General features: G+C 37.4%; 1 protein-coding gene across 3 annotated transcripts; it reads right to left on the reverse strand.

The window, feature by feature from the left end:
- Positions 1–934: 934 nt before the first annotated feature.
- PRRG4 (proline rich and Gla domain 4) lies at positions 935–16,511 on the reverse strand. 3 transcript variants are annotated; one of them, XM_031459840.2, is made up of 6 exons: positions 16,119–16,511; positions 15,640–15,761; positions 10,968–11,131; positions 9,557–9,605; positions 8,564–8,696; positions 935–4,630 (listed from the first exon to the last, which is right to left on the reverse strand). In XM_031459840.2, the coding sequence occupies exons 2-6, from the start codon at positions 15,737–15,739 to the stop codon at positions 4,396–4,398; spliced, it is 681 nt and encodes a 226-aa protein (XP_031315700.1). In that variant the 5' UTR covers positions 15,740–15,761; positions 16,119–16,511; the 3' UTR covers positions 935–4,395. The 3 variants fall into 3 exon arrangements, with proteins under 3 accessions (XP_031315700.1, XP_064348539.1, XP_064348540.1); XM_064492469.1 differs by having other exon boundaries at positions 16,388–16,499; XM_064492470.1 differs by lacking the exon at positions 16,119–16,511 and adding an exon at positions 15,859–15,905.
- Positions 16,512–19,855: the final 3,344 nt, after the last annotated feature.

Here is a 19,855-nt window from a genome sequence, read left to right on the forward strand (position 1 = left end):
AAAGTATTTTTTTAAATTGAAGTATAGTTGATTTACATTGTTGTATTAATTTCTAATGTATAGCATAATTATTCATTTATATATATATATTCCTTTTCATATTCTTTTTCATTATAGGCTATTACAAGGTATTGAATATAGTTCCCTGTGCTACACAGTAGGGCCTTGTTGTTTATTTTATATATAGTAGTTAGTATCTGCATATCTTGAAGTCCCAACTTATCCCTTCCCATTCCCTGTCTCCATTGGTAACCGTAAGTTTGTTTTCTATGTTGAGTCTGTTTCTGTTTTGTAAATACGTTCATTTGTATCTTTTTTTTTTAAAGATTTCACAAATAAGTGCTATCATATGGTATTTTTCTTTCTCTTTCTGGCTTACTTCACTTAGAATGATGATCTCCAGGTCCATCCATGTTGCAGCAAATGGCATTATTTATTCTTTTTTATGGTTGAGTAGTATTCCATTGTATAAATATACCACAACTTCTTTTTCCATTCATCTGTGAGTGGACTTTTAGGTTGTTCTCATGTCTTGGCTATTGTAAATAATACTGCTGTGAACATTGGGGTGCACATATCTTTTTGAATTAGAGTTTCCTCTAGATATATGCCCAGGAGTGGGATTGCTGGATCATATGGGAAGTCTATTTTTAGTTTTTTAAGGAATCCAGGAGTAATGTTTTATAAATTTGCCTCAGACAACATATTAAATATTAAAACTGTTTTAAGGAAAATAGCATTTTCATAACTGCAGCTAAATTGTTTAAATAGAAAGCTAGCAATGGGTGAAAGATACATACAGCAACACCATGCTGTAAACATTGTTATGAAAACATGCAATGCATTGTTCACATTGAATTCACATAATCATTTTCATTATATGAGGAAGAATGTTTCATTGAAACAAGCAAAAAATTTTTGCTTAGCGTAAAGTAAGTACATTTTTATTCACATGTATAAAAACTATCTGTAATAGGAAGTCCATTAAAACCAAAACATAATCAAGCCTGAGGGAAAATTTGTATTAAAAAATGGGTTGCTCTTTCCAGATAATGAAAATGCTGATATATTTGCACCAAAATCTTGTACTATTAGGGAAACATTTTTAAACAACAAAAGGCATTGAAGGAAACACACAATACAGAAAATTGAAGGTATCAATATATGCCACACATGTTCCAAAATGCCACCAGGCAGGATCTACAAAAGAATCATTTTTTTTTAAATCACAGAAATTCTAGACACTCCTTTAATAGTATAAATGCCATACACAACACATCAAATCAAACCAGTAACTAATACAAATTTGTTACATTCAATTAGTACAAAAGAAATATGATATACATGAAATTAAGCTTTTAAACAGCACCAACAAAATTTTTTTTATTAAAAAATTCTCTTGTACCTATAGGAAAAGTATACACACACATAAGTTATCTGAGAAATAGAAAAAAAAAAGTCAGAATTTTACAGGCAGATGGGAAACCAGACCAAGAGGACACTGTTGCTCTAGTTTTCAATTTTTCTGAGAATTTTCACCAAACTCTGTGTATTTACTCAGAGGGCACTTTATTATCAGATGCAAAACTTTGACATAATCATAGTTTGTGCTCTGTTTAATTTTTTTCATTTTGAAAAGAGAATATTCTGTGTAGAATTATCTATCCCACTGAAGGCATAACCCTATAAATGTGTATTTATCTTTTTCTAGTCTTATTCCCTTTTCATGCCCATATCACATTCATTTCCTGATTGTAATAGAGGGGAAAACTGTTCTAATTAAATATAAAACTTTGTCAAAATAGATTTAATGGTTAACACTAATCAGTTACCTGGGGAAGAAGTACAAACAAAACAAATCAGTCAAACTAAAAAACCCACCACCAAAAGTACAACAGGACTAGAAAAGGGTGCATGAGATAGAAATATGTGTCAATAATTTTATATTGAGATATTTTCCTTTCAATTATCATAAGCATTTGTTAATTATGGTTCTATCACATTTTCCATTTTTTTAAAGCTTTTTAAAATTTTGTTTTGTCTTATTTTTGTTTTTGGGGGGGTGGAGGGGGAAGGTAATTAGTTTATTTATTTAAAAAAAATTTTTTTTATTGGAGGTACTGGGGATTGAATCCAGGACCTCGTGCATTCCAAGCACACATTTTTACCAATGAGCTATACCCTCCCCCCTCCTTTTTATATTTAAAGTATTATGAGCTCAATATTGGATGCTCTACAAATACCAGTGATTCATCTTAATGATGAACTCTAGATTTGTTCAAGTTAGAGCAATAGTTTTACACTAAATGATGACATATGACAAATCTAGGCTACCACTGGGGCAACAGGGGTTGTCACAGGCTCTGAAGCTAGCTTTACAGTTTAGATTCTTGTGAGTCAATGGGAGTAAACAAGTTCGTGAAATAGTTCAAATTGTGATTCAATAAAAGATGTATCATATCTTATATCTTATATTCTTATTCCTCCTAAGAAACACATATGAATATGACAATACTATACAGATATCTAATATATGCACATATAGATTTATATATATATATATATATGACAAATGCATATACATTTCTCATAAAGACTTAGAACTGTATTTTACAATTTTATAACTTGAGACAGCATATTTCTGTAGGTATGAGATGGGCCTAGAAAAGTGTGCTTGCTCATTCTAAACTTAGCTCTCACCAACATGTTAGATTTTGAGCAAGTTATCCTTCTATGCCTTAGTCTGATTGTTAAAGTAATAAAGTAGAGTTTGCCTCCGACCTTTTAAAGAGGATTAAAATAAGTGCAAAGTGCAAAGTTACATGAAGAAAAGTGCTTATGTAAAGCCAAGGCATGACTAATAGTAAAATTTGTATAGGTAATATGTGTGGCTTGAAGAGGACCACTTTTTGTAATATCTAAATGTTGCTAGATGACTTCTTTGTGACAAGCAACTGAAGAGACTGCAAATCTAAAAGGTAAAGTCTTTGGCAGTCTGTAGTGATTAAGGTTTTGCTTTTATCTGTCTTAAGATCATGCTGTCTTAAAAGAGAGGCATACACTCACACAGTGTAATATGATTTATGTTTTTTAAACATTTATTTGGAAAGAATTATCAAATGCCTGTGGGGTTTAATCTCACCTCTGTAAAAATGATAGAACAAAATACCGTTTTATAAATGGTCTTAAATAATAGGAAAAAGCAATGCCTGGCAAAAACATAGAGAACAGAATTTTCTATTTCTCAGAAGTAGGTTATTTTTTGAGGTCCTTCAAAGAGGAAACAAATTCACATATACATACACACCCACTCAAATAAATGTGTGCAAACACATCCATTCCAGACGTTTATAGCTTATACTCTACTACGTTCTTGAGGGGAGACTGGTCATATATAAGATTAGAAGAAGATACAAAATACAGGTCCAAGTGATTACCTGTGGAGTTCTGTGTCCAGACATTGGGGTTGAGATACAAGGGGTTGCTGGTCACTTTAATCAATATTATTTGCTAGCAGAGAAGTAAGTTACTTCTTCTAGATTCTCAAATTATTATTTATGAATTTCAACGAATTTTCCAGATTAATAATTTACATAGTTATATGCAGATAACTTAGCAATGAAAATGGGTGTGTCTACTTGACAGTAACATGTGCAACTTTATCAAGTTCTACTCATGCTTAGCTCTGAGGCCTGTATATTTCTTTAATAGTATAACAACCCTTGCAAATCCTTGCCATTACAACCCTGTACCCTCTGAAGAATTAGTTCCCTAGCAAGTATTTTTTTAAGAGAAATTACTGACCCCACTCCCAATAATAAAATATGACCGATAGCAAGAGTTCACAACTAAACTGTGCAAAATATAGTGAATGCTGTGCAATAATTTAAAACATAAAACCAAGTGATCACATTAAGGTCACCAGTTTATATTTAAGTGCCAAATTCTGTGAAGTATTTCCAACCAAAAAGAAATCCTAAAAAAGAGCAGGTCCAATATTATGACTTGGGATAATCTAATAATTAGAAATTCTTACTTTTTAAAAAAATATTCAACACAAGATGCCTAAAACCTTTTTCTGTACAAAGGATACAGACAGCTCACCAGTCCTAGCTGTGATATCCATAATGCAGAGTTTTTGAATGACTTAAATGAACAAAAAAGTGCTCTCCTAACTGCAAGGATATGGAGTCACAGTTCTTTATCCAGCTGATAATGATCAAGTCCAGGTCCAAGATGCCGACAGAACTTCAGCAGCATATTACATGTGCTTATTCCTCCTTTATGCTCTGTAGTTTGTCATAAAGGGCTGAATTGACATGTCTTTTCTGGTCCAGGAAAATGAGCCATTTAAATAATGTGAATGTTCTATATCACCAAGACAACAAGGCAGGCTTAGTGAGATGGGAGTGACATAGACTTTTTAAATACCCTAAATCCTTTTGCTGGCCCAGGATATGGTGGTGGCGGTGAAACATTGTGTTTTCTGGTCAGTGCCATTGCCTGCTCATAAGAAGGTAATCCTGTGTCCTCCACTAAAGATGGCGACGGAGACAAGACGGCCTCCTCAGGTCTTCTGAAAATGATGGAGGGAGTATGTCTGCCCCTTCTTACGTAGGTGTCTGAAGAACTAAACAGAAACAGCATTTAGGTCTAGGAAAGGCAGTATTTTTAGGTTAACATGGCAATATTAAAAAAAAAAATCCAACTATTTTGATAAAAGTTGAACCTGATTTATTAATATAAGAATGGTTTTATTTTATCCCTAAACTCTGAAAAAGTCTTGGTATAGGGGAAAGATCAAGAGCTTTGAAGTCAGTCATGGGTATGAAACAGGATCCTGTCATTTCATGGCTATGAGACCAAAGGCCGGTTAACCTAACTCAGTTTTCCTCCTTTGTAAAATGGGGATAATAATAGCTACCTCAACAGAGTTGTTTCGTGTGGTCTGAGAAAGATGTCATATGTGAAGCATCTCAGCAGTGTCTGGAGTACTATAATGAAGACTCAAAACCTGCAATTCCCTTTTTCTTCCGCTCCTGAATTAAAACTTTTCCAAAGGATGGTGTGAAACCAAATCCAGGCTTTGTTGAAAGGCAGCACTACTCCATGCCAAGGAAACTGATGCCTCAGAGATGATCACAACAGCAGATGCCTGTCTCTCTCCTCTGTCCCCCCCTGCAGCCCAGCTGCCTGGTCCACCCCTTCTAAACAGTACTTCCATCATGTCAATCTTCTCTGGGAAAGTCTAACCTGCAGTCTACTTTCCACTGAATCAAGTTCTAACTCCTGTGCCTCCTTTTCAAAATCTCCCTTATTCTGGCCTTGCCTTATTTTCTGTAGCTCTCTGCCATTGCCAAAGTAGCTTCTTGACTCTCCTCTGCATGTGCAATGAATTCTCTGTTCTCTTTCACTGGTACTGTTCCTTTTCTCAGATTACTGTCCTTTCCCCACTTCCCCACTTGTTGATCCAAGCCCAACAATTAAAAAAAAAAAATATGGCTTAGACCAAGTCCCGCCATTTTCACAAAACTTTGTTACCTACACCAGCCAATGAAAATTGAAATGCAACACAGGTCTGGTGTTTTGAAACTACATTTTCCCTTCTTACTTGTGAATTACAAATTATAATTTAAACATCAGTAAGCCGATCTGGTTAGACTGTGAAGTTGGCTGTCTATGAAGTATCTATGCATAAATTTACCTCCTACAGTTACAGCTGATAATATAATTAAAACCTATGGGTAATCCCCAACCTCTACTCAATATTTACAATATTCTTCCCACAAGACATAGTTCAGCCGACCCAAAATACTGTAAACTTTTGCAAACTAAATTAGTCAATTTGCCCCATAAGATACCTTTTCCTTTGTAGGTAATAGTGAGATCTGAAACTGGACAGAAGGAGAGAAGAAAATTGCAGAGAGAGAGAGAGACAAAAAGAAAAAGATCTGCGTAAATCTAGGAACTGAATAATTAACCCTTCGATAGTTGAGAGGTGACGGACAGCATCAGAAGTTTACTTAGCGGGCTCAACACAATTCCTCCTCTGTCAGAAATCTGGAATGTATTCATGGCAGGCTCGTCACTTGCCACATTCATTAGCTTGTGACGAAAAGTGCTACTTGTTTGCTTATAGGAGACAGGAGAGACATGTTTTATTTGAGCAAATAAATTTTTCCATGTTGGCCTTCAAAATTTAAGTTATAGGAACAGTATAATTATATTAAAGTCATTAAGTGTCTAGACAGTGATTTTTTACGCACATCTTAAATGACTGAAATCAGTAAGTACCCACCAAGAACATCTCAAATAAACTGACAACATCATATTATGCCAATTTTCCTCCATAAAATATAGGGACTAAGAAATGAAAAGATCTTGTTTCCCATTTCTTGGCATGTATTACAGAAGAATGAGGCAAACTATTGTAACAATGAGCTTATTTTTTACTCTTTTCTTTTTCAAATAGTCCTTCGCCCATCCACCATTTCCAGACTTGCAGACTATAGAAAGAGAACAAATACTTCTGCTGGAAGAAATGTCTTGGGACAATTGATGAAAAGCACTTTAGTAAGTATTTAAAAGTTAGTTCTGACATAAGTGAATGTCTAGTAAACCTAGTTTGAAACGTCCCTTATAAAGTGTTGCTTTGAGGATCAAAGTGAGACAATAGACATAAAAATGATCTGTAAATGGTACAGCATTATACTGTACTAACATTAAGTATAACCAATCTTACTTTTAAAATGAGATAGCTAGTTTTTTTTTTTAATCTTATGATAACATACTCAGAAAACACACATAATAATGACACCTCTTTGCTCTCTGTGTTTTTGAATTCGTCTTCCAACCTCATGCAGGAAAGAAGCGAGAGGTTTTGCAGAAAAAAGGCATAAGGTAAGAAGATGTAGTGAGTGCAGAAAAGTAGAAAAACGAAGAAAAACTGGGGAGAAGAGAGAATAAAATGTCATGAGGATACTGAATAACGGCTTTGCTATCACATACCTTGAGGGAAATGATTAAACACGAGGTGCATACATGGACTGTTTTGGCAAAATATTGTGGATGAGGTGGAAAAGAAGGAAAGCTAAAAGGCAAGAAGAGTTTCCAAAGACCCATTTTGCCTATTTCTTCATTAACTGTGAGTTTCTAGGTATCCCGCAGCTTGTGGAAAAAGCCGTATTGAGTAAAACCTTAGTGAAGAGTCATTTCCTGTCTGTTAAGTAAGGGAAATTAGTAGAACTCTCTCAGCTTAAAAGACAGTGGCTTAAGAAAAACTGCACAAGTTCTTTCTTACTTTCTCTCACTTTTCGAAATTTTATAGGATTTACAGAGGTCTCTGACAATCTCCTTAGTCCCTGCCCACCAATCACATTAATGCCTTGGGGAACTGTTCAGGAATTCCAGCTTGGGCACAGAATTACAATTGTGGTGCCCCTGTCCTCTGCCTTCTTTGCTGCCATGTCCTCCTCTGCACCCTTACCGAGGCATCCTTTAAAGTTCTGTCCCTTGCCTTCTGTCGTTTCATCACACTCAGAGAACTTGCCTACTCTCATGGCTTAGCTTTAATCCTCTCATGGAGGAATCCCTTTTTTTTAAAAAAATTATTTTATTTTTTATTGACGTTTAGTTGATTTACAGTGTTAGTTCCAGATGTATAGCAAAGTGATTCAGTTAAATATACACACATACATACATATATTTTTCAGATTCTTTCCCATTACAGTTTATTACAAGAAATTGAATATAGTTCCCTGTGCTATACAGTCAGTCCTTCTTGTTTATCTATTTTATATATAGTAGTGTGTATCTATTAATTCCAGACTCCTAATTTATCCCAAATGGAGGAATCCTAATTCCACATCTGTTGTCCTAAACTCTTACCTCAACAATAAAGAAAAAGTATTTATTGTGGTAAAATATGTATAACATAAAACTTGCCACTTTAACCATTATAATTGTACAACTCAGTGGTATCAATTATATTCACAATGTTGTGCAACCATCACCAAGATCTGTTTCCATAATCTTTTCATTACCTGGTTACCATCATGAGCTTCTTCACAGAATTTGTAAGTGTGAATAGGGACACATAAGCATAAATTTTGATAGCCTGTTTAGCACCTGGTGCTTTTTTTGAATAAAGGTTATTTCTACACTCCCCCATCTATACTTACAGAGAAGATACTATGGATAGTATAGAAGATAATAACTTTTTATTCTAATAAGGATGTTGAGATTGTATTATGCAGACAGTTGTGGCCTTTATGAAGCTTTAGGAAGCTTTCCTCATGCACTGGAGTTCATTTTATAGCTATGTACCAATTTTGATTTGTTAGTTTTACAAACATGTTCTGGCAACATAAGATATTAACAACAAGGGAACTGGGTGAAGGATATATGGGAGTCTCTGTGCTTTCTTTGCAACTTTTCTGAATATCTAAAATTATTCCAAAATCAAAAGAGTATTTTAAAAAATAGGCAACCGTTTTTAAAGCCATTTAAAAATAACAGTATAGAATGTATAATAGTGAATTGAGTATTTTTACTTGGTACTTACCCTGGATATTGATGCTGGTTACACTTAGTGATACAAAGATAGTAACCAAGTAATCCAAAAATAACCAAAAATACTCCAGCAGCAATTAAGCCAGTCAGAAGACCCATAACATCAATTTTCTCTCTGTTGCCATCTTAAGAGAAATCATTAAAATAACATAAGTATAACTGAAAAGCACCACCTATGATTTCAATAAATTTCATACTGAATGTATGCACACTATTAAGCATCTAATAATTAATATTGATTACTTTTAAAAGTCTGTGCTAAAGACATGACCAGAAAAAATTTCAATTCACTTTCTAAAAGCCCTAGTTATGGCTTCATTTATTTTAAACAAGTCATATTAAATGGATAACATTCAAGACTAAGTGGGATAAACATTCTTTGTTCAGTGATACGTATTTTGGTATTAACTACTAAAATAAGTGTCCTATGCAGCTCCAGTGGAGCCATGTAGTCTCCCTACAGCGGGGACCTACCTAGAGGGGATGAAAAAATAGCTGGCAAAAACGAAACAAAACAAAACAAAAACCTGACTGAAAAGCAGTTAGAGATGATCAATGTGAATAAAATAAAGGATCTCGCCTTTCTATGAGTTATTTAATTCTAACAATGTTAACTTACCTACTAGCATAAGTATTCTAGTCACTTGTATAAAGAAAAGAATTAAAACAGTTTACTACTTGAAACTAACAGAGTCCTACTTTTATTCTGTGCAAGTCTTGACTTAGCTGATCTGTTAAAAACAGCATTAAGCCTATTATCTCGTTTCCCTAGTATCTCACCAAACTTGATTTTCAGTGTATAAATAGATGCATGTGACCTTTTCTGTCTTAGACAGCCCAGTGTATAATTGAGAAATCTTCCTCGGATTTACAAGGTATGTATATTGTGCAACAACCATACTTAAAACAATGAAATGAAAAATGTATTATAACAGAGAGAGGGTGGGAAAAAAAAAACATTAAAATTGATCGATTCTTGCCTTACCTGATTTTGTGGTTGGTCCTTTAATAGAGTATTCTTGCCAAAATGCCATCTAAAAGAAAGGTAAATATTCCAAGTTTATTTAATTGCTTTATTATAATTTCATTTGGTCTCGGTGACCCAGACTAGGGGTACAAAATTCCTGGCATGTGCCACAGGTAGGATACCAGTCCATTCAAGCTGGAGGGAGTGACTCACTCTCATTAAAGCACTGCACCCACCACTGTTTCTGCCAGCTTTCTACCACTGTCCTCTGCTATTCTCCCTTCGCTGGCCCAGAGCCCTCACTCAGGCATCAGGGAAAACTGTCACATTAGAAAGTAGATGAAAGTAGCAAAGGTGAACGTTGAAACAGGGGACTCACTATCACGTTTGAAAAGGAGTCTGATATTTTTCTACACTAGATGGGCCCTCAGTTTGCTAGGAGATTTTACTGAAAGGTATTTACTGGTTTGGAAAGACATCCCTGGGACGGTTTCAGTTCAGTGTCACTTGACAGAATGGAAGCCGATTTTAAGGAACTGTGATACAATTAGAAAATGGGTTTGTGAAAAACAGAGTAAAATTTCAACAGACACAGCTACAAGGTACAGACTTTGTTTCCCTTCTCTGACAGATGCAGCAGATGATGGCAGGGAACGGGAGCCTGGGCACAATTTTGGGAGGAAAAAGAACTTAGTTCCAGTAACACCTGCATTTGAAGGATACACAGAGAGGTTCTAATTGACTAAAGTGTAAAATGGGGTTCTTGAGGAAGGGGAAAAGGAGAGAGCGGTTCTTTAAGATACAAAACTAAATAATTTAAGTCACTTTACATTTTAAAAGAATATGCCAGATTATAACAGAGATAGTGCTGCTTCTTTTGTACTTTTTCAGGATTAAAAGACAGGATTTAATTATATTTTAAGGGAGAGCTTCTAAAAGTTCACTGCCAAGCAATAAACTCCTGAAGGTGAGACTATATATTCTGTACCCTCAGTCTCTAGCAGAGCACTTGGCACATAGCAGATTGTCAGTAAGTACTGGAAGTATACATAAGGTAATCAAAAAAAGTAAGTCCAATAGGAAAAATTGTTAAGTCTTGAATGATTAAAGCCTAAGTCAGAGAGCTAACTCAAATAATATCCTGAAGTTTAATCTACTCTGCTTCATGATTGTTTTTGAACATCATAAACGTTAAACACACAAAATCACAACATAATTGATACTTTGCTAATTACATAACCCAGCTAAGTATAAAGTCAAGTCTAAATGGGGTAATTAGCATTTTAGGAAAGTAGAAAGAGATAACAGGTATACAATCCTAGTTTTATTTAAGGCGTACAATCTCTAATGACTTACGGAAATGAAAGTGCCATTTTCTTAAGTGCAATTTAATAAATGTCTAGCCAATTAACATCATCAACCAAATTACCGTTTTATCTTCATCCACAAAAATCTCTCTGGCTTCCTCATAATTACAAAGTTCTTCTCTGCACTCTCTTTCTAGGTCACCGGGAGTGAAGAGCTCCAAATCAAATCTATTGTATAGAAGGTGTCTATGGATGAATGAGTTTGCCTCTTCTTTTGATGTAAAGACTAACGAAGAAACAGAAAGATTTCACACATTAATAAAAACAAGGCAGAAAATTCCTGTTTTATTTGTGGGAAAACCGAATAGTTCTCTTGATGTGGTTAAATTATACCAAATTTTCTTGTGTGGTTTTAAAATCTGACAAAAAGAAAAATCATAAATAAAAATAATTTCTGCTAATCATGAAATACAGATATTAGCAAAACTCCAGAACATACATGAGTTGATTATGTCCAAAATTATCAGCATAAATGAAAATTGTTTAGTATCACTTTTCCTTCTAGACAATTATTTCTCCAATAAATGACAGGCCAGACTATTCTATTTCTAAAGTGTTGGTTTCCTATTATCTTGACTGAGAAAAATTAGTCTGGTGTAATGAACAGAGTATTGGATTAAGAGTTAGAAGACAGAGATTCTTCTTTTTTGATTTGGCTTAGTTATCAGCTGTATATCCTGGGATAAGTCACTTACATCTCTGGGTTGCCATTTCTTTATTTGTAAAATTGGAATATGAACTAAATAATCACTAAGATCTCTTAATGTTTTAAATTTTTAAATTGATACATTTTAAATTTTAAATTTGATACATGTTAAAATTGTTGTATCAAGTTTATACTAAAAATGTTTAAACTTCTAAGTTGATAAAATTATAAATTAATTGTAAGATTCATTAAAAGCCATTCAGTCCTTCCCAAAGGAGTAGCTCCCTCCACCCAGTCCCTAAACACGTGTCTACAAAGCTTTACAAGACTCCTTTTACATTTGCTGGGAAGGTAAATGGTAAACATGATAGTTAATCACAAGTTGACACAAAACCAAAATATCCTACCATGGCAGTATTTTCAAAACCCACAGACTTCAAACTCGTTCTGGTGTCACAAACAAAGCTGAAGGGATCTGGCCCCAGATCACATTACAGAGACTGGAATTCAGAAACTCTGAGAACTACATCCGGTGCTGAAAAGAATTTAAAAGCGTTGGTATTTCTCATTGCTAACCATTACGAAAGGAGGAACAAGTTCAAATGGGCGACTGAAAGACAGATCAAGACTGAGGACAGCGCATGGCCTGGAAGACTAAGACTGATTTGAGAGTGACCTCAGGTTGGCTATTTATTCTTAGCCTTTGAGAACAGTCACACCTTGGCCAGGATATTTTTCCTACTAATCAATCACTTTTCCAAGCTGGTTTGAATCTTATAGAGCTGTTTTGTTCAATACAGTAGCCACTAGCCACATGTGCCTATTGAGCACTTGAAATGTGGCTTGTCTGAACGGAGATATACATGGGACTGCAAAGACATAGTGAAAAAAAGAAAGAAAGAAAGTGAAATATCTCAATGTTTTATATTGCTTATATTTGGAAAAGATATTTTGGATATATTGGGTTAAATTAAATTCATTATTAAAATCAGTTTCACCTATTTCTTTTTACTTTTTTAATGTGACTACTAGAAAATTTTTAATTATGTATATGGTTCATATTTTATTTCTGTTGGCCAGTGCTACTCTAGCAGATTCATTTTTATGTTATAAATAAAATACATGGGCTATCTGAACCAAGCAGGAAGCTAGAATGGGGTCATTAGTGATCACTGCTTTGAGAAATATTCTAAGAGGTAGACCAGTGTGATGAAACATTTTTGTTTTTTCTTCTCCATTTCCTTCCCTTTCTTGTAGATGTTATGTTACCACTAAATGGAGACAGAACGAAAAATTTTCCAAGTCTCCACTATCTCTCATTGGGATTCTTGCAACGGTCCTCTAAGGGGGTCTCCTTGTGCCCTACAGCTGCACTGGATTCCAATATGCCTGGTTATCTCCTGCCTTTGTACCTGCTATTTCCTCTCAATAGAACTTCCTTCTTTCAGTTTTCTCTGTCACCTCCTTCAGGACTTTGTTCAATATTACCTTGAAACCCATCCTCAACCACCCGCTTCCACAATCCCCACTCCCTATTATACTTTGTTTTTCTCCGCAACACTTATGACCATCTGGTGGTCCCTATGCTTTACTTACTTATTTGTTACCACTCTGTTCCCCTCACTAGAAGGAAATTTCCATTAGAGCAGGGATGTTGGTTCCCAACACACAGAGGTGCCCAAAAAATTACTTATAAATTACATGAATATATGCGACATTCCTATAGTGGGAAGGAGCTCTTAGACCGAAATTCTACCAGTTGAAGCAATTCAGAGGTATAGCCTGCTACTCAGCTTGGCATGGGTTTACAATACTAAACCAATGATAAAGTAACTCTGAGCTTGCCTAACTTAGCTATAATGTACTTACTACATGAAATCTAATTCTAGAATGGAGAATTAGCAATCTGCCTCTGTATTGTTGCTTCTCAGATATGCCCAGATATTTACATTTTATTGGCTAGAAGAGCAATGCCAAATTTCTCATTGTCAGTCTCCTGTCCAAGTCAGTTATCTGAATTGTAAAACACCTCTGCCCTCCAAATGGGATTCTCAGCTTGAAAGGAAAATAAGAGAGTCATAAACATTTTGATTGTTCCTGAAATGATATTTATGCCAATGAAGGTCTCTACCACTGTGTAAAACGTGCCTTCCAAGGGCTGCTGTTTATCACTTCCCTGAGTGTCAAAGTTCTGATTCAGTCCACAGTTGACCTTAGACCTTCAATGCCTTATCAGATTTCTTCCTGCCTCCCTTATGATCTTAGGAGAAATACTATCCTTTGATATTTGGGTTCTAAGTAGCCTTGGATTTGCTTATAGTTGAAAGAAGTAAACTTCCTTGCCTCTGGAGTATCCTGAACTCTCAGTGAGAATTCTGTTTTCCCTCTGGCCATTGCTGGAAGATGCACTAGCCTTGAACTTTTGTATCTGCCTCCTCAGATTTTCTTCCCATCTCTTTCTCCAGTCTTAGACCATATTAAGAGGCTGCATGTGGATTCTGCTGTTTTTAACCCACCAACTGAGATATTCCATTCTCTCCCTCTCTCCTGTCTCCCCATGTTTTCTAAATAAAATCCTTTTCAGTCATTTCAACCCTCCTCTTGGGTTTTGTCAGAATGTAGCTGAAGGTTCTTTATTTTCCTAACTGCTTCTCATATCTCTATTTATTATATCTCATATGAAGATAGAGAGCACTGGCTTCTGTGCCATAGGTTTACACCCTACCTCTCCCACCAGATGAAGCAATCCTCCGATCCTCCGGGGCAGGGATTGTAGTCTTTCATTTCTACATCTCCCATACCTGGCACGTTCTATGTATTGATAAATTAGTTATTAACCGAACAAATCAGCTTTTTAATATAGGATTCCTCATTTACATTTCCCACAGATCTCTCCAGCCTTCCACACTCAAGTATGATCTCTAAATTCCTTCTGTAGTTTGTGATGTCCTTAAGAGTGTCTTTTGTGCCTATATCATGTGAATGAATGAACACACTCACAAACACTCTGGGGATCAGCATCTGGTCCCACTGAGTATAGATCATCAACTTTATATACGAGTGGACTGTCAACCTTATATAGTGCAACCTGGGAGGCACCAAGAAGGCTCTCCTTCCAAATCTCCCCTATCCCAGCAGCTAGACTATCCAACTGCCTAGAATTCTGCTGTCAGCGCTTGACTCCTTTGGGTTAGGACACTTCCTTATCTTAATACACACACAGACTCCTAGAAGGTTTGACACCCTAATCTGTATTAATTATTAATAAGTCATCCAGTAATATTAGTGTAACTAGATCCTTCCCAAAAGAAAATGAGGTGAGTAGGATCTGATGAGAATGAATAGGGACAGGAATGTGTAGGACAGGAGGTGGATCCAAAGCACTGGCACTGTGTAGGGAAGCACAGTGACTAGACAAGAAGAAATGAAAGCCTTTTTTTCTTCTTCTTCTCTCTTTTCTGTTTTTTTCTAGGTTGGCCTTTTAAAATGTGGTCAGGAATCAGTCTGTTTGTGACCTGGAGCCCACTAGGTGTGGAATTCTAGGTTAGCATGCCCCAAACCTAATCTTCTCACACCATCTGGCTTTACCCAGATAACCAGACATTTTAAAGTTAAAAAGGATCTCAGAGATCATTCCACTCCCCACCCCCTCATTTTACAAGCTGGAAGGGGTGAAGTAACTTGCCCAGGGCCTCACAACAAATCCAGACTAGATCCTGGACTCCCTGTCCGTCTTTCCAGGAAGAACAAGTAATTATGTTTATTATAATTACCACATAGCCTCATCTAGAACAAGGGCACTCATTGATTTTCAGAAGTTGAAATAGGTTTTCCATTCAGTTAACCACAAACCCGGTTTTAAATATATATGTTTATCAAAAGTAACTCACAGAAACAAATGTGTATAAAATGCGCTTAACATAACAAACCACAACATTACCAAATAAGCCGTAAATTGAAGGATGTTTTAGTGCTTCTATGATTGATGGTGGCTTGTAATCTCAAAGACTACACTTTCTCCTTTAAGTCCTGTAATACGCGGCTCGGGTTTCCACTACAGTTTTCTTGGAAACTGAAGCCAGGCTTACCTTCTTCCTCATGCCTCGACTCCTCCGGACTTCTTGCGCAATGAGGAAACGCGAAGGTAACTATGGTCAATTGGCTGAGTAGCACCAGAAGTATAAACATAGTCCAGCAACTGTCAGACAAACTGAAACAAACAAAATAACCAACAAGCAAACAAGAAAACATGTCAAAAAAGCCCCTGGCTCAGCACTTGGAGTTTCTGTGGGAACTGAGTCACCGACCTGTTGTGCTCAAAGCCACCGCGCGACTGTGTCTCGAGCGCGGTTTCGGTCTCCAGGGTCGGACCAGCGCCTGGAAGCAGCGCCGGGGAATAAATGCCACCTCCCGCCGCCCCGCCCCCAGGACTTTACAGACCGCTGAGCGGGCACCTGTTGCCGTGGGTGACCCTCTGCTTTGTGTTCGAATCGGACCCAGTCTACCGAGGTGGCCGCCTCCGAGTCACCCACTCCCCACCCGGGGGCCGGGCCGTCGGACCCCGCACCTGCAGCTCCGGGCGCATGTTCCAGCAGCTCCCGGGCCGGAGCCCCGTGCTTGGGTAGTCCCCGAGGCCGCCAGACCCTCTGTCTCGGCGCCACCCAGATCCGTGCGTCTCTCTCCGAAGAGTCGGGGAGGCCCCCGCGCTCGGGCAGAGAAAGCCCCTGAGGTCGGCAGAGGGGCGCCCTGGCCACTCCGGGGACGCGCGGCGCTGAGTCCTGCCTGGATCCCGGGAGGCCGCGGAGTAGAGCGGTGGGAAAGGGAGGAGGCAGCTACCTGGGAGTACCTGCCCGCGCTCCTCCTCCCAGGGGCCGGCCTGCCTGCGGCGGGCGGGCAGTTGGCAGGAGTCTCCAGGAAGCCTACGCCTCGTTGTCGCCGCCACTGCTTCTGCCCTGAGTGCTGGGCGAGCCTGGCCGCCTGCAGCCACTTCTGGCCCCGCCTTGGCGCGCGGGTGGCAGGTTTTAGATTCCTTTCTGGATCCTGCGTCCTCTGCCAACTCAGGGGAGCGTGTTCAGCTCCCAGTGCTAAACAGAGCCCTTCCCCTCCCGGCCCCAACCCAGACCACGGCGCGTCCCGGGCTTTTGGCTTTGGGTTCCACTAGACCCCGAGGCAAGAGGGTCTGTCTTGGGGCAACCTTAGGTTTCAAAAATGTGGTTCGGGAACGAGAACAAGATAGTCATCAGAGAAAATACACTATTAGTAATATGAAATGGAAAGTGCTTAAAATTAATCAATTACATCGGTTCTCAAACTGTGGTCCTCTGGGTTTGGGTCATCTCCAAGATCCGTTCAAGAGGCCGAGGCCAAAACTATTTCCATTATGGTACAAAGACACGATTTGCCTTTTTCACTTTCATTCTCTCATGAATGTACGGAAATTTCCAGAGGCCATTTGACGTGTAATGATGTTATCACTCAGCTCCCTAATAGAATGCTTGCACGTGTATTGTGTTTTCCAGCACTTTCTATGGTAGTGGGTTTAAATATTAATATGAACATTTGTTACAGAGATTTAGAGAGATTAATGAAATCTGCTTGTTCTCAGTGTTTCTGTACTTTTATTAGCTACCTTTAATTTAGTCATACCTGCTAAGATAGCTGTAACTTCATTATGCTCAAATAGTTACCTGAAATCTTGAGCTTTTCTTTGAGCCCATACAGGAACACAACAAGAAGTAAGTACTTTGTTGTCTTGATTTGAAATAATATTTTGAAAATTTCTCAATTTTAGTATGTAAGATGATAAATACTAGTAGATATAAATCACATAAGGGGTCCTCAATAATGTTGAGGAGTGTAAAGAGCTCCAGAGATCTAAGAGTTTGAGGACTGCTGCCTCAGGTAATGAAGATCACCTGTGCCAGATGATGTTCACAGACTTCCTTGTCTGAACAACATGGTTAACAGCTCTTCAGAACATTATTCAAGTTTCCATGCTATGGCCAAAGTGGCTTGGTACTTGCTAGAAGCAAGGAACAGGAAACATCTCCTTAGAAGACCTGTTCTACTATTTATTCATTCGCTTAGCCAGACTAAGCCCTGAGGATAGAAAGGTAAACACCATAGTTTCTGTTTGGCGGTAGAATTTAGTCTAAGATCTGTATCTAAGAATGTGGGCCCGTAAAGTTCTTATCGCAGGGGAGAACTGACTTACTCATCTTTATATCCTCCACAGTTCCCAGCAGAGTACCTTTTGCGTTGTTCATGCTCAATACACTTTTTCTAGGGGGGCGAGGGTAGAAGCAGTTTATTTTCAGATCAGAAAAGTGCTTCACACTGTATTTGGAGAGGCAAATAGTCAAATGCCTCATGCTGCAGAACTTTGGTAGACATTTCTTGGTAGAATTCGTTCACCCATATATCCGAATATTTGGACCAAAACTAATGAGGCTTTGTGCTTACATCAAATACCAGAGTTTACAATCTGAGAGGAAGTCAGATATGGAAGCAAAAGTCTGTTTCTCAGTGGTAAGTTACATCCCTGTATGTTTCTCTGTAATGTTGGATCCTAAAGAGTATTAAACCATTTGGCACGGGCACACAAACTTCAGCCACTATGGAGCTGCAAGATATTTTGAGATCAGGAAGCAAAGAGAGGAAAGAGAATAGTCAGCAACAACATTGTCCAAAATTGTCAATTTCTTCTGTTATTTACTTGCCGTTTTCATTTTCTCATTTTATACCATTTGGGGGATACATTTAAAAGTCACAATATTCTTATGCCTTTCTCCCAAAACATTTTAAGAGCTTTTATTCTGGCCATTTGAGGAGTTAGGCCAGATATTATGACTCTTATTTTACAAAGAAGGATACTGAAGCATGAAGAAGTAAAGGATCTTGCACAGTCATTGGCCAAGTAGTAACCCAGCTCTTTCCTCTTTTCAGTGCTTTTTTGTGCTACTACCAAGCAGTGGAGACCAGGAGGTAAAGAATTATTTATTTTCAAAAGAAAAAAACAATCAGAGAAATGGGATTAATGGACTTGGATTAACGTGATAAAACATCTCTGAATTTGAGCACAAACCCACCCACTTACCTGTGTGAACTCAAGAATGAAATGGAAACTTGCTCGATTGTGTGGGCATGAGGATTGACTCAAAGACTGTGACAGGAAATGTTAAGGTTGCAGCCATAAAACTCTGCAGTGTTATGGTCACATCCACATCTTTAAAGGCACAGTGATAACTGTGTCATTGGATTACTCAGAACAGGAAATGCAACTTTACTGAACTTACGTTTCTATGACATTTTAGCCTTGACATTTCAACATCAGTTGTTGTTTTAATTTATCCCAGTAAAATCAGTAGGTGGAAAATGAAAAACTCTGACTGTTCAAGATGGATTATATATCCATATACAAGTATTTTCAGATTCAACACCTAGGCAAAAGGGTTAAAGATTTTATTTTAAACCTTTGCTTACAGCCCTCTAAAGGAACTTTTGACTAGGGCTCACATTTAATTCTATCATTTTAGAACAATGATTAAATGAAATAAAAAAGTGTGAGAGGTTGGCTGATTTCCTGGTCATCTGGTTTCATGTCATGCTGTGGGTAGTAATAAGAACTACACATCATGTTAAAAAATAATCATAATCCTTGTTGTCTGTACAGGACACATAGAAACTTGAATCAATGTGGTTCTGGAGCTACCCTCAGGGGCTTGTGCCAAGGACTTGTGTCACAGTTGATCACAAAACTTTCACTCTTTGGTCAGACTTTGGCATTTTTATAGGTATAATTAATTCTTTCACTCACGGGACCTGATTTATCATCATAATCTTACTCTCAAAAATTTTTTGGCCTCTTTTTTTAGTAAACCCATGTTCAGGTAATCATAATGTTCTAAGTAAACACAGATTTTTTTTTTCATACCTAAGTTTATTTGGCATCATCAAACCATACTTTGATGCAAAATGTGTGAAACGTTACAAATTTGTGCAAAATGTGTGAAACATAGACAAATTTTTAGCTATACAATTGATGGTGTATAATCAGAATGAGAATTATTCATTTATTCTGCATCTAAGAAGGATAATAATGCAGTGTTGATGTTGCTGGTACCAATTAAAGACACACATTGTACGGAAAACCTGTTAGGATATCTACAACCCAGAATCCTGCTTATCCTCCTTTGGTGAAGGAATTTCCTCTGTTATCATGTACCAGCTTGGCTTGACACTTCCAAATGAGAGTTCTCAGTGACTGAGTTTTGACATATAATATGTGGCGTTTTAAGCATTGTT

Source organism: Camelus dromedarius, chromosome 12, assembly GCF_036321535.1.
Source record: "Camelus dromedarius isolate mCamDro1 chromosome 12, mCamDro1.pat, whole genome shotgun sequence".
NCBI classification, from domain to species: Eukaryota; Metazoa; Chordata; class Mammalia; order Artiodactyla; family Camelidae; genus Camelus; species Camelus dromedarius.

Excerpts from the sequence above, each read along its gene's own strand:
- PRRG4 (XM_031459840.2), bottom strand. The coding sequence starts at position 15,739 with ATGTTTATACTTCTGGTGCTACTCAGCCAATTGACCATAGTTACCTTC. Across the intron at positions 11,132-15,639 it reads GTCGAGGCATGAGGAAGAAG|TCTTTACATCAAAAGAAGAG; the intron begins GTAAGCCTGGCT and ends TTTCTTCGTTAG. Across the intron at positions 8,697-9,556 it reads AGGACCAACCACAAAATCAG|ATGGCAACAGAGAGAAAATT; the intron begins GTAAGGCAAGAA and ends ATTTCTCTTAAG.